The sequence below is a fragment of the Haliotis rufescens genome, unplaced genomic scaffold (genome assembly GCF_023055435.1).
Source record: "Haliotis rufescens isolate VD_foot unplaced genomic scaffold, xgHalRufe1.0.p SCAF_22, whole genome shotgun sequence".
NCBI classification, from domain to species: domain Eukaryota; kingdom Metazoa; phylum Mollusca; class Gastropoda; order Lepetellida; family Haliotidae; genus Haliotis; species Haliotis rufescens.
This window is the reverse complement of record NW_025963913.1, coordinates 8,722,833-8,743,810: the sequence shown is the minus strand read 5'-3', so window position 1 is coordinate 8,743,810 and position 20,978 is coordinate 8,722,833. Positions and strand designations below refer to the sequence as shown.

Sequence of the window (20,978 nt, the reverse complement as noted above, 5' to 3'; positions counted from 1 at the left end):
ATACATCAATTCAGAGAATACAGGAAACTTTAGAACGCTGGACTAATAGAGGTTCTGGTTGGGGTGTGGATAAAATCGATAGTTTATATTTAGATATAGCGAATTATATGCCCTTCAAAGGTGGATCTTATATAGATTTACCCCCGTATTATAAGAAGAAAAAAGCCATAATCAACGTAAAAAATAAATCCGATGACTGTTTAAGAATGATGATAAGATCTGCATTGTTTCCTGTAGACAAACATCCGGATAGACCTTCTAGCTATCCTAAAAACGATGGACTCAACTTCGATGGTATAGACGAACCTACACCAATATCACAAATTGATAAGGTAGAAAAGCAAAATAATTTAGCTATAAATGTTTTCGGACATTCTTCTGAAGGAATTGTTGTACACAGGATAAGCTCTACCCCGGAACATATTCCCAGAATCAATTCATTTCTGATTGAAAAAGATGGTAAATATCATTATACATGGATAAAGAGTTTAAACAGGCTACTATACGATCAAACAAAACATAAAGAAAAGAAATATTTCTGTGAAAGATGCCTACATGGGTACAGCAGACAAGATCTATTAGAAGCGCATAAAGAAGACTGTAGAGGTGTTGGACAGAATGCTATCAGGATCGATATGCCTAAAGAGGGAAAAAATATATTAAAATTTGAACATTATTGTAATCAAATGCCAGTACCGTACGTAATTTACGCCGACTTCGAAGCGCTTATCAAACCCATAGAAAATACTGAACACAATAATCAAGATAGTAGTTTTACGTACAAAACTCAAGAACATATTCCTTGTGGGTTTGGATATATAGTTGTAAGGTATGATGGGAAAACAAACACTCCTGTGATTTACAGAGGTCCCGATGCAGCGGGAAAGTTCCTAGAATATCTACAAAATGAAGAGAGAATAATCAGGGAAATATTATCGTGTAAGATACCCATGCGTATGACGAGGGATGATTGGAGGGTCCATAAGAAGTCAACGAGTTGTCACATTTGTAATAAACCCCTGGATGGGGATTCCGTAAGAGATCATTGCCACGTCACGGGTAATTATCGGGGAGCCGCTCATAACGAGTGTAACTTGAACCTAAAAATGAACTCTCAAACAATACCCATCCCCGTTGTGTTTCATAACCTTAGGGGATACGATTCACATCTCATTATGCAAGCTATCTCGAAGACCGACGGTGGTTTAACATGCATTCCTAATAATATGGAAAAATACATATCGTTCTTGTGTAATGGGCTTAGATTCATAGACTCCGTACAATTTCTGTTATCTTCCTTGGACAATTTAGCTAATGCGAACAATCCCGATGACTTCGCGATAACAAATAAATATACCGATAAGATAACTCGTCATTTGTTGCTGAGAAAAGGTGTATATCCTTACGAATATATTGATGGTTGGTCTAGATTCGAAGAAACTGAATTACCACCCCTCGAATCATTCTATAGTAACTTAACAGAATCTAGAATAACAGATGCTGATTATGAACACGCTCTGACAGTCTGGGATAAATTAGGTTGTAAGAATTTAGGCGATTATCACGATCTGTACTTAAAAACTGATGTACTGTTACTAGCCGATATATTCGAGATATTTAGAAAGACATGTTTCAAACAATACGGCTTGGACCCGGCATGGTACTATTCCAGTCCAGGACTATCGTGGGATGCATTGTTGAAGAAGACCGGTGTAGAACTAAAACTACTCACAGATTACGATATGCACTTGTTTATTGAGAAAGGATTAAGAGGTGGTATATCGATGACAGCTAAAAGGTATTCTAAGGCTAATAATAAATTAGTGGAAGGATACGATCCCAGTAAACCCAACACGCACATATTATATCTCGACGCCAACAATTTGTACGGATGGGCTATGAGTCAACCTTTACCCATGGGTGGTTTTGAATGGGTCGATGATATCGATATCCATAATATCGAAGCGAATAAAGGGTACATACTAGAAGTTGACTTGGAATATCCAAGTTCGTTACATAAAGATCATAACAGTTATCCGCTAGCTCCCGAAAGATTAATGGTTAATAAAGATTGGATGTCGGAATATCAACGCTCCTTGATGGGTAATAGTAGGTTAGCTAACGTAGAAAAACTCATACCAAATTTGATGGATAAGACAAAATATATAGTTCACTACAGAAATCTCCAGTTGTATCTATCGTTAGGTATGAAACTTAAGAAAATACACAGAGTTCTAAAGTTTGATCAAAGCCCTTGGATGGAGCCCTATATAAAGCTGAACACAGATTTAAGAAAGATAGCCACCAGCGATTTCGAAAAGAATCGGTATAAGCTCATGAATAACTCGGTATTTGGTAAAACTATGGAGAATCTAAGGAAGCGTGTTGATGTTAAATTAGTCAGATCTAATGAGGAAGAAAGACTCAGGAAACTTATAGCCAGCCCGGCTTTTAACAGAAGCAAGATATTCGATAACGACTTAGCCGCGTTGCATATGCAGAAGAGTAATATAAAATTCAACAGACCGGTGTACGTCGGTATGAGTATTCTCGACTTGTCAAAACACTTAATGTATGACTTTTATTACAACGAACTTAAGAAGCAATACAGCGATAGATGTGAGGTGTTATATACCGACACAGATTCTTTGTTGTTGGAAATACAAACCGAGGATGTGTATAAAGATATGGCAGAAAAAATAGATATGTACGACACGAGCGATTACCCAAAAGATAATCCACTGCACAGCGTTGTAAATAAAAAGGTGTTAGGTAAGATGAAGGATGAATGTGCTGGGACCCCTTTAGTGGAGTATGTAGGATTAAGACCTAAGATGTATTCTATAAAGAAGTCCGATAATGGAGAGATAAGAAAAGCTAAGGGTGTTAAGAAGTATGTTGTAAAAAAGCATATCAAACACGAACAGTATAAAGAATCATTATTTAACGGTAGAAAGTTCAAACACGAGATGAACTCTTTAAGAAGTTACGATCATAGGATATATGGATTAAGAATGAACAAGACATCATTATCCCCCTTAGATACAAAGAGATGGATTGATAATGATGGTGTAAATACCTATGCTTATGGTTATGGTGGTAATACTGTACCGTCGGGAACTATGAACAACTCTTCTCGTACAAATGCCCTACCCGGTCCATCTTGAAGATAATAAAGAATAGGCTCTCCTTCTTTCATAACCAATCGACTAATGTTACATGTCTTAAGGGACCATATGGGATCGGTTGCGCGACGTAGGCCTCCTTCGAGTTCACCGGCCTGGTATAAATATCTTACCCTTACTCTATCCGGAAGTTTTCGTTCTTTACCTCTCCTCGGTGCTGAAGATTTGGAAGTCACGGATTTCATTTTAATAGCATCGGATGGTTTCTTCCCTATTAATCTCGTTACTTCATTATTCAACGCTGATACAACGGCTGATAATCGTGTCACCCATTCGGTTGATCTCAATCGCTCGGATTTCATTTCGATCCCATACTGATAGCCAAACAAACGTTCCGCTAATGTCCTGTTAAATCTTTCGACGATAGCTTGACTGCGGTGGGCCTCTCTTTCACCACGGACGATTTTGACATCGTTCTTTGTTAACAGTTTAGTTACCGATCCCATAAACTCGCAACCGGGATCTACTTGAAATAGCTTAGGCCATTTTAGCGGTCCGCGTTTATATATGCGACTCAGTGCATTAGCTACCTCTGTTGATTCTTTCGATGTTAATGGCTCAGCCTCTTTGTATCGACTAGCCACATCCACTACTGTTAAAGCGTATTTATACGTTTTGCGTTTTACCTTATCGTGGGGAAGAAACAAGAGGTCAGCCTGATGAACTTCATTCGTCGTAAAAATATCAAACTTCTTCCTCGGTATATAACGCGGTGCCGGTAAATATATTTGCCACATCGCTTGTTTCTTTAACCAATCCTTGGCCACATCTTTAGATACCTTAGCCGCGGTGGCTAATTTTTTTATTGCTCCTACACCTTTCCAATATCCTCGTGGGCTATAGTAAATTTTATCCATTATTAATTAATATTGATATTTCGTTTAATATAAATCCAGCTCCAGTGGAAGTGAGCTGGAACCCTTATTACCTATAAAAAATTTATATCATTGGCCCCAGGTGGTGGTGAACTGGAGCCAATTTAACTTAATCTCATGACTATCGTTAAATCACATAATTCATTTTGGCATAAAAAATTCCCTCTGTAGTAGCAGTATAGGTATAAAAATACAGCTACAGTGGAAGTGGTCCAGAACCCCCATCACCTATACTACTCAACTGCTACAGAAAAGCATGCATTCCATGCAAAAGTTGACTTTTATGCAAGCCCCATGCATATCAATACCCAAGAATGGGTATAAAAACGTGCGTTAACGGGATTCCATATGCATTGTTTAGCATCGTGCTGACAACAGAAAAACAACAAAATTACACAGTTATTCAACATTACGAAATGTCTCTCACTCGCGGCAGTACATTTATACAACATGCTGACAAGTTAGGGGTCCATTGCTTGTCATTATTATTTCGGAATTGGATTAGGTACTTCATTAATGCTCATGTGTATATTTTATGTCCTTTTACATGTATTATGAAAACTTGCTATGATAAGTGTTTTATACAGCTGCTGATCAGCTTTTGGTTTTATTCTTTTCTGTCACAATGACTGTGGTGAGACTAATAAAAATATGTGTGTGTCTGTTTTAGACAACTCGAGAAAGTACGCAATGTATTATATATTTGTGATTTAGGAACATTGTGTGTACCTGGTCCAGAATCAATTCATCCTAAGTTTGGGATCAAATGTCAATGATTGTGTTGCATGCTGTATTCACAACTGACTACACTAGTGTAGATGAACACATGGAATACTGCCATGATTAGATAAGCATATTGTAGAACTGGTAAGCCCTGTCCAATGATTACCGTACTACCTGATGCTAGTGACTGTGGGGAGACAATACTCCTGAGCACCAGGACAGGGTTAATATAGGCAAAATGTGATGAATATATAGACAAATAAGTAACAACATCAAATCTCTGAATGACATTCAGAAGTGATACACATAAGAGAGAGAGTATACGGATGTCAACTTCTTTATTATGAGGAACACAACGTTTAAGAGTATTTACTTGCTCCTTCATCAGGCATTACATGCAATATTTCAGTCAAGTTGTCTTCACACAGTTTTCACTCTGTACCTAATTGCTTCTGAGATTGCCTTATTTGTTACATTGTTTCTAATCATTTCACAAAATATGAACTTTCAATTTTGAATGTCACAAAACTAATCCTCATGAAAATATACTTGTCTGAGAACAACAATTAACGCTGCGCCATTATTGCCTCTTCCTGAACTTCCAAAAGTATGGCAGATATGCCAACAAGATGTGTAATTTCTTCTGCGTGTCTGACATGCCTAATAAACTTTGGAAACATAGCATGGGAGCATTACAAACCACATACTATCAACGATGTTGAACAACAACTACTTCGCACAGTGTTTGCACATTTCTACAACATTTTGTTCATGTTATTATAAGGCCATAACAAATTGATTAAATACTTTTGGTTGGCAATTTTCTGATTCATAACAAATCACTATTTAATCACTGCGTTTTATACCTATTGTACCAAAAATGGTTTACATAATATGTGCCGGTCGAAAGTATATTCCTCTTGTCATGTATCATTTGGAAATATACCTATGAAGCTCAAATCAATTCTAGCAATGGTGTTTATAAATGATATGAAATTGGCATCTGCTAAAATTCAAATCACATAATCTTACCAAAGAATGTTTGCCTGGTGAATGCTTTTCTAGAGTTAGACCTCTAACAAACAAATATTTTACTTGGGCAAAATCAATCAATCTCAAAGTCACTGCCACTGTCATTGCCTTGTGACAAAGGTAAGCAGAGTTCCCCAGTAATTTTATCCCGAACGCCACCTAATATTTCTTCAGCTGGAAGCATACCGTGTCTGAAAAAGAAGAAGAAAACAGCCCAGTGATTATTTGTATTTCAGTGATTATAACTACAACTTATACATTCTCATTGAAAACCATCATTGTGTGGCTCATGATAACAGGTTTTTGTTCTTTTAACATGTCTTCACGTTGGCTATTTCAACAGATGCACACAAGATGACAGTTTCCCTCTTAAAGTGGTGATCCTTAGCAAACGTTGAGTAGAATATGCAAGTTCTGGTGAAATTGTAACATGCTATTGTACCGTGCAAGAGATTTACTTTGCATTTGAACACAATAATCATAAGTAAATGAGCGAATGATGTAAAATCAAGCTGCAAATGTTTTCTTTATATTTAAGTGGATCAAACTTTTAACCTTCATATCTGTAGCCAAGTGAGTGAACCACTAGATGACAGAGTGAACCTAGTGAGTGAACCACTAGATGACAGAGTGAACCTAGTGAGTGAACCACTAGATGACAGAGTGAACCTAGTGAGTGAACCACTAGATGACAGAGTGAACCTAGTGAGTGAACCACTGGACTACAGAGGCGTTGATAAATCTCAATGCTTTTAATTCAGCTGATTCCTTGAGCTCAGACTCCTGCTCCAAACTCAAGAACATCAAAGCCAAATCAAATCATCAGTAACAATGTTGTTGACCTCTTAACCAACGTGCCCATAGATGACACTCTGCAAATTGATGACAATCAGTCAGTCTCCTACAAAATGAACCTATCTGAATATCGACATATATTTTTTTTTTTTTTCATACTAGATTTAATTAGGAATACTTGGAATGTTTTTGTGTAATGTTGTTCATGTTGTTTTCATGACATCTGAAGACCTCTATGACGTCACTTTTGGTTCATTCTCCTTTATTGACATCACTTGGGTCATTTATGAAGTCACTACCGGTTCTGAGGCCATCTATGACGCCACTTCCGGTTAATAATTCATTGTGACTGTTAGACATATACATGTTGCATCTACATATACATATACATGTCACCTCACCTTAGGTTTGATAATGATGTACATTCCTTCTGATGATGTATCCCCTGTTGTATGTTAGTGATCTTTACATAATATTGATGTTAATTCCGGTTCTGAAGTCTTCCTTGACGACACCAGAAGTAGCTACACATGTTACGCTGAGAGACGATGTAATAACCATATCACCTAGGATCTATGATCCCAGATGTTAAACTATCATTTGCCCAACCTAGTTGACAAGGCTAAGTCACCTCATTTTGTGGTATTTTCTGGGATCTTCAGCCCACCCACCCCACCCAGGCCCTGCTTCTTCAAAAGAAAAGGGGGTTGGAAAGGCTACTAAGTGACTATAGCCTGGGCAGCCACCAAGGGGCCAAGGGAGCATAGTCCATCAAGATTGTGATGCACGTCTCTAAGGTAGAAAGTAGTAAACATTTTGGCATTTTTTCCTTTTTCTGTGGTTTTGGGTAGCTGTGATATGGTAACACTGTTTGGGCATAATAGCCTGTCTGAATGATCCACTGTTTTGCTCAAAGATGGAATAGTGTATTGTTTATGTCCTGGTGGCCCAAATGCTGATGACTGTTTTTTGGCGATAAATACCAGTAGGGATCTGAAGGATATTTCGTGCTCCAGTCCTATGTATGCTTAATTGAAGAGATATCAATTGTGTGAAGCTCAAGCACTCAGGCAGCTGTAGCTAATGGTAAGAGTAAGGCTGTCTTTTTTTAAGCTGTTAAAAGTGTAGCCTCTGTCATTGGCTCGTATAGTGCTTCTATCAGGGCGGACAGTAGGATAGGCAAGTTCCATTTTGGGAAAGTGCGTGGGACTATACCAACCTGCAGAGAAAATGACTTCATGAGTTGATTTAATACTGGATGAGTACCTACGGATAGTCCATCATGTTGCAGAAGTGAGGAAAGTGCTGATCTATAGCCTTCAATAGTGCCATGTCTGAATTTCTTCTCATTTCTCAGGTGAAGTAAGAAATCAGCCACTGTAGGTATTGTTATAGTCTCGTCTTGCAAACCTGTTCACCATTTGCAGAACTTTCTCCACCTGACTTCAAAGAAACCTGAGGAAGCTGGTCTCCATGAGCTAGCCACGGCTTCTGAAGCTGATTTAGAGAAACCAGAGACTTGCACCTTTGCCATGATAGTTTCCAGGTTTGAAGGTGGAGATTGATGAGGTTGCCGTAAAATACATCTGCTTTTGGTTGTCGGAGAAGATCGTGAAGTTCTGGTATTCTGAAAGGTTCCTCTATGAGTATTGGTAGCAGTTTTGGAAACCACACTCTGTTGGGCCATGACGGGGCTATCAGAATTATGACGCAATCTTTCTTTTACTCTGTCTTGGAGAGACCAAGGTTGGAATGTGAACATCTAGCCAACTCATGGATAGGGCATCGACCTGGAGGGCTAATGGTTCTGGGACTGGGCTGACTTAAACATGAAGTCGATGGTTTAGGCATGTGGCAAACAGATCCAGATGAGGAGTATCCCATGTTTAGGTGATCCATTTGATTACCTCGAGATGGAGGGTCTATTCAGTGGGTACAATCTTGAGTTCCAGGATAGGCAGTCTTCAAGTATGTTCAGGTTACCTGGTGCCACCTTGATGTTGTATGTAAGCTACCACTACAGTGTTGTCTGTGGCTATCAGTACTGATGAGTGGTGCAGCAGACGAGTCCATGCTTTGATTGCTTGGATACTGGCTCTCATTTCCAGACAATTTATATGTAACTTTTAGTCTTGGTTTGACCACACTCCTTGGACTATGACGTCGTCCGAATGCATACCCCAACCTTTGGCCTGATGCGTCTTTGTTTAGGTGATGTACCGGAGGAAGAAATACGAGAGGGATTCCTGGCATAACATTACGACGTGACCTGCTGAGTTGGTCATCTCATTTTGGATCATCTCTCTTGCTGTTAGATGTCTGTCCTCTGGAGGTTTTAAGATACCTCTTGAAAGCTGAAACCTCGCCCCTATGTCTTGAGTAATTTTTAATTCCAAGTGGATGGGATGTACCAGGAGACCCAAATGTGATAGGAGTTGAATAAGAAATATTGCGTTCTGCTTTATCTGCAATTTGTCTTCATCGGCTTAGAGGAAATCGTTGTGGAGACTTACAAGACTTAGATGAGCGAAGCTGATGATGCTGACTAGCCAATCTACCTGTCTGAGAGAGTTGCGTAGCATTTTGACTAACTCCATTTGAAACTTTGGGGGACGTACCAGGTTATCTCTATTGAATACCTTTAGGTCTATTATCATGAGCAAATTTGAAGCTTGTAGCCACTAACTTTGCTGCCCCTACTAGATGAAATTGGCGTCCTTTGGAGGTGGACTACAAGCTCAAGACGCTGTTGGAAATGCAGTATGTATCCTCTTTTTACCACTTTAAGCAGCTAATGGTTATCTGTAATTCACTTCCAATTTTTGGTGTATAGTGACAGATAATAATGGGCCGAGTGATTTCTGGTGGATTTATTGAGTCATGAACGATGGCTCTCCCTCTGGTATAGGATCTACCATGACCTCTGCCTCTTTGAGACTCATACCTCCCTCAACTTGGTCTGGAAAGGGATGACATATTTTTCAAGTAGAGGCATGAAAAGACTCACGTCCCGACATGACATGTCTGCATTTAGGAGGGTCCATGTGACTCTGGGTATCTGCCGTGTGCTTTTCATTGAACCTCGATGCCATGGACATTCTGGAATTTCTGATTTGTGGAACGTGAAATCTCGTCAATCACAGAAGTTAGTCTGCTGTTGAAGAACTGGGGGCCAATATCAACTGAGACATCAAGCTGTGCCTAAGTGGGTATGAAATATTGTGCCTGCCTTGTTGAATGAGATGGTTGCATTGTGTAAGCAGAAATTGTGTGGACATCCATACCTGTGCACATTGAAGATCTTCAGACATCTGAAGAAAGCTGTCCAGCACACTGTTGATAAAATTGATCTGTTCCAGATTCATATTTACTTTGGTGTCACTTAGTTGACCTGCTAATTCCTCACTGTTGACAGATGGAAGTACATGCAAACCAGCAAAATTCTTTGAATTTATTCATCTCAACATTCATCTTTGATGTTTGACCAGATAAAGAAATTCCTTGTCGATGGTAGGAGACGTGTAAAACGGGCAATTGTGTGTCTTATAGCAATGTCTCCCTTTGTGAGGAAAGGGCAGGCTGAAATTTCTGCAGGTAGAAGTATTTCCACATTCATTTTAGTGACCACATTTTCAGTGAATGACGTATAAGGAAATGTATGAAAACCTTCATAACCCACCTGCTCAATAAGCACCGGTTAAGCTTCATCATTGCTTTGTGGTTTGACACAAGGAATCAGCTGATAGATTTCATAAATGATGTCTTTAAGTGAATAGTCATTTTGCTTAAATGTGACCGTACTGGTTTCATCATGAGAAGAGCCCTTAGCTCCCGGTAGTACCCCCAAGGCTGTTCGTGCTGGGTTTAGGTTGAGCAGCACGATGACTGTGCTGAATAACTGTAGAAGGCTGGTGATTCATAACCTTTCAGAGCTACTGCCATGGCTGTCACATGTGTCTGTGGCAGAGGGAGCATGTTTTTTCGGACTTGGAACCCTTAGAATATCATGTGAGTGAATATGTGCCTATATTATATCATGTGAGTGAATATGTCCCTATAGTATATCATGTGAGTTAATATGTGCCTAAAGTATATCATGTGTGTGAATATGTTCCTATAGTATATCATGTGAGTGAATATGTGCCTATATTATATCATGTGATTGAATATGTTCCTATAGTATATCATGTGATTGAATATGTGCCTAAAGTATATCATGTGAGTGAATATGTTCCTATAGTATATCATGTGAGTGAATATGTTCCTATAGTATATCATGTGAGGGAATATGTTCCTAAAGTATATCATGTGAGTGAATATGTTTCTATAGTATATCATGTGAGTGAATATGTCCCTATAGTATATCATGTGAGTTAATATGTGCCTAAAGTATATCATGTGAGTGAATATGTTCCTATAGTATATCATGTGAGTGAATATGTGCCTATATTATATCATGTGATTGAATATGTTCCTATAGTATATCATGTGATTGAATATGTGCCTAAAGTATATCATGTGAGTGAATATGTTCCTATAGTATATCATGTGAGTGAATATGTTCCTATAGTATATCATGTGAGTGAATATGTTCCTATAGTATATCATGTGAGTGAAAATGTTCCTAAAGTATATCAAGTGAGTGAATATTTTCCTATAGTATATCATGTTGGTGAATATGTTCCTATAGTATATCATGTGAGTGAATATGTTCCTATAGTATATCATGTGAGTGAATATGTTCCTATAGTATATCATGTGAGTGAATATGTTCCTATAGTATATCATGTGAGTGAATATGTTCCTAAAGTATATCATGAGATTGAATATGTTCCTATAGTATACCATGTGAGTGAATATGTGCTTAAAGTATATCATGTGAGTGAATATGTTCCTATAGCATATCATGTGAGTGAATATGTTCCTATAGTATATCATGTGAGTGAATATGTGCTTAAAGTACATCATGTGAGTGAATATGTTCCTATAGTATATCATGTGAGTGAATATGTTCCTATATTATATCATGTGAGTGAATATGTTCCTATAGTATATCATGTGAGTGAATATGTTCCTATAGTATATCATGTGAGTGAATATTTTCCTATAGTATGTCATGTGAGTGAATATGTTCCTATAGTATATCATGTGAGTGAATATGTTCCTATAGTATATCATGTGAGTGAAAATGTTCCTAAAGTATATCATGTGAGTGAATATTTTCCTATAGTATATCATGTTGGTGAATATGTTCCTATAGTATATCATGTGAGTGAATATGTTCCTATAGTATATCATGTGAGTGAATATGTTCCTATAGTATATCATGTGAGTGAATATGTTCCTATAGTATATCATGTGAGTGAATATGTTCCTATATTATATCATGTGAGTGAATATGTGCTTAAAGTACATCATTTGAGTGAATATGTTCCTATAGTATATCATGTGAGTAAATATGTTCCTATATTATATCATGTGAGTGAATATGTGCCCAAAGTATATCATGTGAGTGAATATGTTCCTATAGTATATCATGTGAGTGAATATGTTCCTATAGTTTATCATGTGAGTGAATATGTTCCCAAAGAATATGATGTGAGTGAATGTTCCTATAGTATATCATGTGAGTGATATGTGCCTAAAGTATATCATGTGAGTGAATATTTTCCTATAGTATATCATGTGAGTGAATATGTTCCTATAGTATATCATGTGAGTGAATATGTTCCTATAGTATATCATGTGAGTGAATATGTTCCTATAGTATATCATGTGAGTGAATATGTTCCTATAGTATATCATGTGAGTGAATATGTGCCTAAAGTATATCATGTGAGTGAATATGTTCCTATAGTATATCATGTGAGTGAATATGTTCCTATAGTATATCATGTGAGTGAATATGTGCCTAAAGTATATCATGTGAGTGAATATGTTCCTATAGTATATCATGTGAGTGAATATGTTCCTATAGTATATCATGTGAGTGAATATGTTCCTATAGTATATCATGTGAGTGAATATGTTCCTAAAGTATATCATGTGAGTGAATATGTTCCTAAAGTATATCATGTGAGTGAATATGTGCCTATAGTATATCATGTGAGTGAATATGTTCCTATAGTATATCATGTAAGAGAATATGTTCCTATAGTATATCATGTGAGTGAATATGTTCCTAATGTATATCATGAGATTGAATATTTTCCTATAGTATATCATGTGAGTGAATATGTTCCTATAGTATATCATGTGAGTGAATATGTGCCTAAAGTATATCATGTGAGTGAATATGTTCCTAAAGTATATCATGTGAGTGAATATTTTCCTATAGTATATCATGTGAGTGAATATGTGCTTAAAGTATATCATGTGAGTGAATATGTTCCTATAGTATATCATGTGAGTGAATATGTTCCTATATTATATCATATGAGTGAATATGTTCCTATAGTATATCATGTGAGTGAATATGTTCCTATAGTATATCATGTGAGTGAATATGTGCTTAAAGTACATCATGTGAGTGAATATGTTGCTATAGTATATCATGTGAATGAATATGTTCCTATAGTATATCATGTGAGTGAATATGTTCCTATAGTATATCATGTGAGTGAATATGTTCCTAAAGAATATCATGTGAGTGAATATGTTCCTATAGTATATCATGTGAGTGAATATGTTCCTATAGTATATCATGTGAGTGAATATGTTCCTAAAGTATATCATGTGAGTGAATATGTTCCTAAAGTATATCATGTGAGTGAATATGTGCCTATAGTATATCATGTGAGTGAATATGTTCCTATAGTATATCATGTAAGAGAATATGTTCCCATAGTATATCATGTGAGTGAATATGTTCCTAATGTATATCATGAGATTGAATATTTTCCTATAGTATATCATGTGAGTGAATATGTTCCTATAGTATATCATGTGAGTGAATATGTTCCTATATTATATCATGTGAGCGAATATGTTCCTAAAGTATATCATGTGAGTGAATATGTGCCTATAGTATATCATGTGAGTGAATATGTTCCTATAGTATATCATGTGAGTGAATATGTTCCTATAGTATATAATGTGAGTGAATATTTTCCTATAGTATATCATGTGAGTGAATATGTGCCTATAGTATATCATGTGAGTGAATATTTTCCCACAGTATGTCATGTGAGTGAATATGTTCCTATAGTATATCATGTGAGTGAATATGTGCCTATAGTATATCATGTGAGTGAATATGTTCCTATAGTATATGATGTGAGTGAATATGTTCCTATAGTATATAATGTGAGTGAATATTTTCCTATAGTATATCATGTGAGTGAATATGTTCCTATAGTATATCATGTGAGTGAATATGTTCCTATAGTATATCATGTGAGTGAATATGTTCCTCACTGAGGTTTACATCTCTCACTCAATGAGTATAGATAATCTGCAATTCCTAGAATGTGCAGATCATTCTCTATGAAGTAAATTTGATGTTTTGAATATAAAGTTTTAATCATACTGTTAAAAGCTCTTGCATTGCTTCAATAAAACATTTTGAATGAATCACTTAGGCAATGGACCTAGTAATACAAAATATATGTTGTAATTCAAATATGTGACAAAATTTGTCCACCTTGCATGATTAAGATACATACTCTTGCAAAAAGCTCTCTATATCCGAAGCAAAAAAATCCTCTCCAAATTCATCTGACAGTCGGATGTAGTTTCCTATCAATTCTTTGTTTCTGTATATCAAGAGTGCTGGAACGCCATTGGCTGCCTGAAAATCCAAATGAACAAGAGTTATGATCTGACAGATTCTATCCCTTCTCCAGGAAGTAAGATACCAGGCACAGTTCTGGAGAAACAACCCACCACAAACAGTAGTGCTGAATGTCATACACTGATGTCGAAAACATGCCCTAGCAGAGCCTTGGTTACCTCTTTTTGCTATGCTATGTCTTAATATTACATTTACAAATTTGGGTCTGAATGTCGGTATTCATCCATGGTTATAATGGGGTCAGAGAGTCACTCATTGGCTGGGTATATATCTGTCAATCCATATTCTTTCGAACTCTACTATTTTTAAAAACTATTTTGTCGACATAATCAACATCATTTATAATCCTTTTCCTGTTTATGCCTATTATGTTGTTATTCAGTCCTTCGTAGTCGACTTATTCATAATAATATGTCTTCTTGACAGAGACCTGAAGTAAGCTTTCTCTTAAATTAATTTTTTTTTGACAATGGTCACTATAGCATTGATTGAATGGATGTGTCTTGGTTCTTATTTAATCTTCCATATATCATGTCAGTTAGGTCTGTTTTTCACCTCCCTGGATATAATGACATATTTTCTGCTGGAGGAAAGAGTGGCATTATAAAGAGGAAGGACTGTACTTGCATAAGAGGGCTCATTTGCTTAGCAGATGTTTTTCCTCCAAATTGTAGGGTTGGTGGTCGAAATTAACAAACTAAAAAATGTTAAAAACCCTTCTCATCCCTGATGTGCTCGATTGGTGTGAAATCAGTGGAGCGAGCCGGCCAGGGGATGACATTCACGTTGTTTTGTTGAAGAGAATACTGAACAAGTCGAGCAATATGAGGCCGGGCGTTGTCATGTTGAAAGGTAATGCCTGGGCCATGACGACGCAAAAACGGTAGAACAACAGGGCCGATGATCTCGTAGCAGTAGCGCTGTCCATTGAGATTTCCCTCTACCACTATCAAACGGGTCCTCTGTCTTGCTGTAATCCCACCCCATACCATAAAGCTGCCACCCCCGAACCGATGAAACAATGATTGATGTAACGTTCACCTCGACGTCGGTACACTCGAATCCGTCCATCGCTGTGGCTGAGGTGAAAACTAGACTCGTCAGTGAATAGAACTTGTTCCCACTGCATGGCCGTCCAGCGTAGACACTGTCTGCACCACTGTAGACACGCTTGACGGTGGTTTCCTGTCAAAATGGGACGTCTGGCGGGTCTTCTGGCGGCAATCCCTGCACATCTGAGGCGACGATGTACAGTTTGTGAAGATATTCGTCCAAGGCCAGGGATGCTTCCTGCAGTCACTGATGCTGGCTGGAATCGATTTCGTAGGTGTGTTGTTCGAATCCAGTTGTCTTGTCGATTATTAGTTACACGTGGCCTGCCACTCCGAGGATGGTCTCTGACTGCATTCGTCTGTTGCCAACGTTGCCATAAACAACAAATGGTGTTTCTGTGGACATTAAATTGTCTTGCAACATCACGTTGACTCGATCCTGCTTCAAGCACACCAATGGCTCACAGACACTCATTTTCGGACAGGCGTGGCATTTCGTAATGTTTGATAATTGCGTAATTTTGTTGTTTTACTGAGTGGTTGTTATCAGCACGATGCAAAACAATGCATATGGAATCCCGTTAACGCACGTTTTTATACTCATTCTTGGGTAGTGAAATGCATGGGGCTTGCATAAAAGTCAACTTTTGCATGGAATGCATGCTTTTCTGTAGCAGTTGCGTTTTGGTGACTTGATTCCATACATGTACTGCAATATTGAAAACCAAGTTTACTTGTTTGAAAAATAGACTAAAATATTGGTGTCACAGGAACTTTTGTTGTTGAGTATATTTTATATATTTTTGTATATTTATACTGCATTACTTCATAATGTTATTATGGTTCTGTTCTGATGTACAAAACCTTCCAAATGGCGTGCTGGTTTCCTTGGGGGAATTAGTCAGCAAAGAGTCGGAGTCACAGGAGACTAATCACAATTATATTTCCAGAAAAGAACAATTAACAATGAACAATTTCTTAAATATAGCTGAGGGTGCCACAGAGAGTTGGTACAACCCTCTGGGTTGTGGGAGAGAGGTCAGCTTGGTATGAGCATCATAGCCCTTCTGCTTATATAACATAACTTATGTACTTAAATTGGGAATTTAACGTGCGCTTTCTGACATATGCATATTTCGCGCACGGGCCCCCTAGGCCATTTAGTGTTTGGCCGAAAAGGGTATGTCCTAAAAGGTGAGGCAACCTAGGTGGGTTTGTTGTAATTTTTTAAATGCGGCTGCAGAGGCCTGTTTGGATTAGATATACTTAGATATATGCCTAGTGCTATAAAGGTTTGTAAGTCATTTAGGGGGTTAAGTACCGTTGCTAGTGTCATTTGATTGTTACAATTTAGTGTGGATTGGAGTGTTGTTCTGTGTTGCTGGTAATGTGTGCAATAAAGTATTTCATGTTCAGGCGTTTCTTTTAATTTGCAGTGGGGGCATTTACCCGTTTGGTGTTTTTTAATTTGGTGTAGGTGGGAGTTTAACTTAGTGTGGCCTGTTTGTAGTTTAGTTATTACTCTGTCAATTTTTTTGGTTTTATGATGGATCTTTGGTTTTTTGAGTGGCTTTTGTAGCAGGTGTTTTAGTTTGCAATCAGATTTCTGATACTGTATTCGATGTAATAAGCGCCCCACTCTAATAAGCGCCCACAGCGATATTTGCTAATATATTGGCTAGTGAACAATCCCAATTAGCACCCCTTCCAATTGATCAATGTACACAAGACTTATTGATTCGCGTATAATACGCACTCGTGTGTTATATGCACCCTTAATTATGGGCAATTAAATTCTGGAAAAATATATCTGTCGTATATAAACATTTCAGGCTGTCAGCATAAACCTCAAAATTTATCCTTTAAATTTTTAATAAGAGCCCCCTATTTCTAATTTTGAGAGCGCCCTGGGCGCTTATTACGTTGAATACGGTAGTTATTTTGCCACTTTTGGAAGATTCTCCTTTGTGATACTTTTAATTTTTGTTTTTTTATATTGGTAGGTTGATGCTTACTTCTTAAAATTTTACTGCTGATTTGTCTGCTTTGTCTGTGTGTTCGTTGCCAAACACTCCAACGTTGGCAGGGATCCAAACAATTTCTAAGTCTTTACCTAGTTTACGTAGATTGTTGGCGCTTTTAATTATCTGTTGTATTAGGTTTCAACGCTATTTTGTGTTGTTTTTTTATGGCCTGGAGCCCACTTTATGAGTCTGAAAGTCTGCTTAACATTTTGCTTCTGTATGTATTCAACAAAACTTAGAACCATAAAAAGGAATACGACTGGTTGATACACAATGGGGTGTGCCCTGTGGTTAATGAATGGTTAGACAGAGGGGAATACTTAATCCTGTTGGACTGGCACTAATCTTGTTGACATATTTACTGGGTGCTTGGAAAGAGATTATGGTATCACTATAGACAAGCTTGTATGGGGCTAATCCTTAATGAGTCTAAATTGAAGTAATTGCTGAATGTTATTCTAATGTAGGTGATGACAGATTTACTTAAATAAATTAGTTCAAGGCAATCTATAAAACTATGTAAACATAACTTTTGTCTTATTGATATATACTCTTCAAAAAAAGAAACCTGACAGATGTAATACCACTTTTCTCAAAATATCCAAAATCATTAAATGAAATATGATTAGAATTAGTCAAACAGAAGGATGATGTTTCCATAATTCGCGGAAACACATCCAAACCACATAAACGTAGTGTTTGAGGATAAATTTTACAGATTCATCCAAACGCAACCGGCTGTAAAAAACGTGCAGCACAGGATCCTGCATTTATGCATGCATGCACCCCTGCTAAAGGGGTATAAAAAACCACATCCACGGGCGTTCAAACAGACCTTAAAACAACAGTAGACGCGGTGACAGAATGCCAAGACTGAATACAGCTCAACGTCACGACGCCATTGGCAGATTACAAGCTGGAGCAACTCAGCAAAATGTTGCCAGGCACCTTGGCGTATCCCAACAGACAATCTCTACATTATTGACCCGGTACAACAACACCAACAGAGTTGATGACAGATCAAGGTCAGGGAGACCAAGGGTGACAACGCCAGCACGAGATCGATACATCTGGCTGCGACACCTATGAGAACGCACTACCACAGCAATGTCTACAACCACACAAACCACTTTTTGCACGAAGACCTGTTCGACGTCATGTATTGACCCCACATAATCTGGCAGACCGTCTGCATTGGTGTCAACAGAGGGTGAGATGGGCATGTACAAGGTGGAGAAATGAACTGTTCACTGATGAGTTTTCTACTCACACATGCTGATGGGCACACACGTGTCTACAGATGTCAGGATGAACGTTACACCCCCAACTGTGTGCAGCAGGTTGTCCCATTTGGCGGCGGGAGTGTCATGGTATGGGCCGGAATTCATCAGGGTGGTAGGACGCATCTCGTGCATGTGGCAGGTACATTGACAGGTGTGCGTTACAGAGACTTGATCCTACAGCCTTACATTCTGCCTCACTTCAACGTTCACGGTGGGCAATTCCACGCTCGACCGCATATTGCACGTGTTTGTCAGGACTTTCTACAGCGCAACAACATCCAGACATTACCTTGTCCAGCGCAGTCACCAGATTTGTCCCCGATTGAGCATCTGTGGGACGAGTTGGATCGACACATGCGCAGAAGGACTCCACCACAACAAACACTTCCGACGCTTCTTGTGGCACTTCAGCATGAATGGCAGCACATTCCACAGCGTGTTATTCACAACTTGACTGCATCTATGGGTCGTCAGTGTCAAGCGGTAATTGATGCACATGGTGGTCACAACCGATACTGACATTTCCTGTTCCCGTGTGACATTAACTCTGTTGTGTATGTGTGTCTGTCTGTGCGACATGATTAATGTTTTGAACATTGTGTACATTGACCCTCAAACGGTGTTTCAATTATGGTTTCTGTGTCCTATTTTCAAATATTGTTTTTATCTTAAATTTTAAAAGATGGTGTCAAGTTTCTCTTTTTGAAAAGTATAGTATGTTTGGGAGATGTGTTCTTGTTACCTTAGGCTAGGATCTATCTAAAAAAGCTATAACTGAAACAACTAATATTTTGTGTCTGAATTTTTCGTGGATCCTAATATGTATTACTTGCTGTTTACTGCTTGTTCTTGACAGAGAGAAAGAGCTGTGAGAGGTCTTGCTGAAGAAGAAGTTGTTCCAACTGGTTGAGTGGCTAACCCTATCACACAGCTCCGTTGTGACCACGGAAGAGGTGATGTCACTGATTGGCACATTACTGCTGAACACACAGCTTCTGAAGACATCCTGAAGAGGCAGCTCTACGATGGGTAGGCCACTTTAGATGCAGATATGCAGGATAAGTATACAAATATAAAAATTATCTAGGATTTTACTTGATTTTTTAACTTATCCTGCATTAACTAAATGCATCTTTATCTGATGGTACGGTGGAGGGTATACCTTCAGATGTGATCTTCAATGAAATTCTCCAAACTCAAACCAATCAGCAATAGCGATGTCCAGCATCGAGTGACAATTTTATCGACAGTCATAGAAGTTAAATGAAAATAAAGTCTAGAACTGGCGTACCGAGTCTAATGCATGTAGCACGTAGCTTTCTAACCTGGGGTGACACGCACCACAGAAGTCGAAAGGCCAGCTCTAGACATGTGGAAACATTAGTGGCATCCCGTGGGGGGACCTGCTGGGAAACCACCAAAGAGCCAAAGCTGTGTACGCCTTCCGCATCTTCTAGGGCAACATCTCACAAGTAGTGGGTGGCGAAGCCGAGTCGACGTGTGTTGGTGAACTCAACGAGTGCTGCATGGATATGAGCCCTCATGTGTTCTATTCAGCGCTGTAGATAGGCCAGGACAGCAGTAAGGTGGTCAAGATGGCTGGGGTTATCCTCAAAGAGATCTTGTATTACAGCTCTGGAGGTGGAATGCCATGACAGAGGTTTGAGGGAGCGCCATAGTTCGGTTTCATGTACTGTCATGCAGTGAAGGTCCTCATCAAGTGAGTGAGCATGATCTGCGAGGTCTAGTGCGTGTATAGGGAAATCCTCTTTACTATACTTGGGTGACTTGAAGGATGGTATAAGTGAGAGCTTGGTGAAGTCCTCGACCAACACAGAGATCATGTCCTTAATCATAGGATCTGGTGGGACTTATGTAGGGTTGGACGAGACTGTATACTTCTTATATACACCTGAACCCGGTGATGGGGCTACAGAAGCCAGGCAATCTGCAAGCCAATCCGCGACCTGATTAGACCTAGGTGAGTGTCAACATCAGATAGTGAGCCTTCGTAAGCCATGACGAAAGAGCTATCAGGAGTTGGAATGATAATCCCTAGAGCATCTAAATGGAGAGTGGCTCCAAAGCGGTGTCTAGGACGAGACAAACTGATCTCACTGCTTCGGGATGAGGCGCCCAGAGACGCAGAGCCAAGACATGAAGTTGAGCAGGCCGTTGAGCGGGCCATAGGGGGACCACCTAAATCCACTCTAGGTG

General features: G+C 38.6%; 1 protein-coding gene across 3 annotated transcripts in view; it reads right to left on the bottom strand.

Annotated features, from left to right (window-relative positions):
- Positions 1-5,104: 5,104 nt before the first annotated feature.
- LOC124116973 (phosducin-like protein) overlaps positions 5,105-20,978 on the bottom strand; it is a 127,219-nt gene continuing 111,345 nt past the window's right edge. For all 3 annotated transcript variants that reach the window (XM_046478638.2, XM_046478639.2, XM_048401485.1), the window contains exons 7-8: positions 14,275-14,399; positions 5,105-6,006 (exon numbers count right to left, since the gene is read on the bottom strand). In XM_046478638.2, the coding sequence (XP_046334594.2) occupies positions 5,889-6,006; positions 14,275-14,399 (243 nt within the window). In that variant the 3' untranslated portion in view covers positions 5,105-5,888. The remainder of the gene's footprint in view (positions 6,007-14,274; positions 14,400-20,978) is intronic.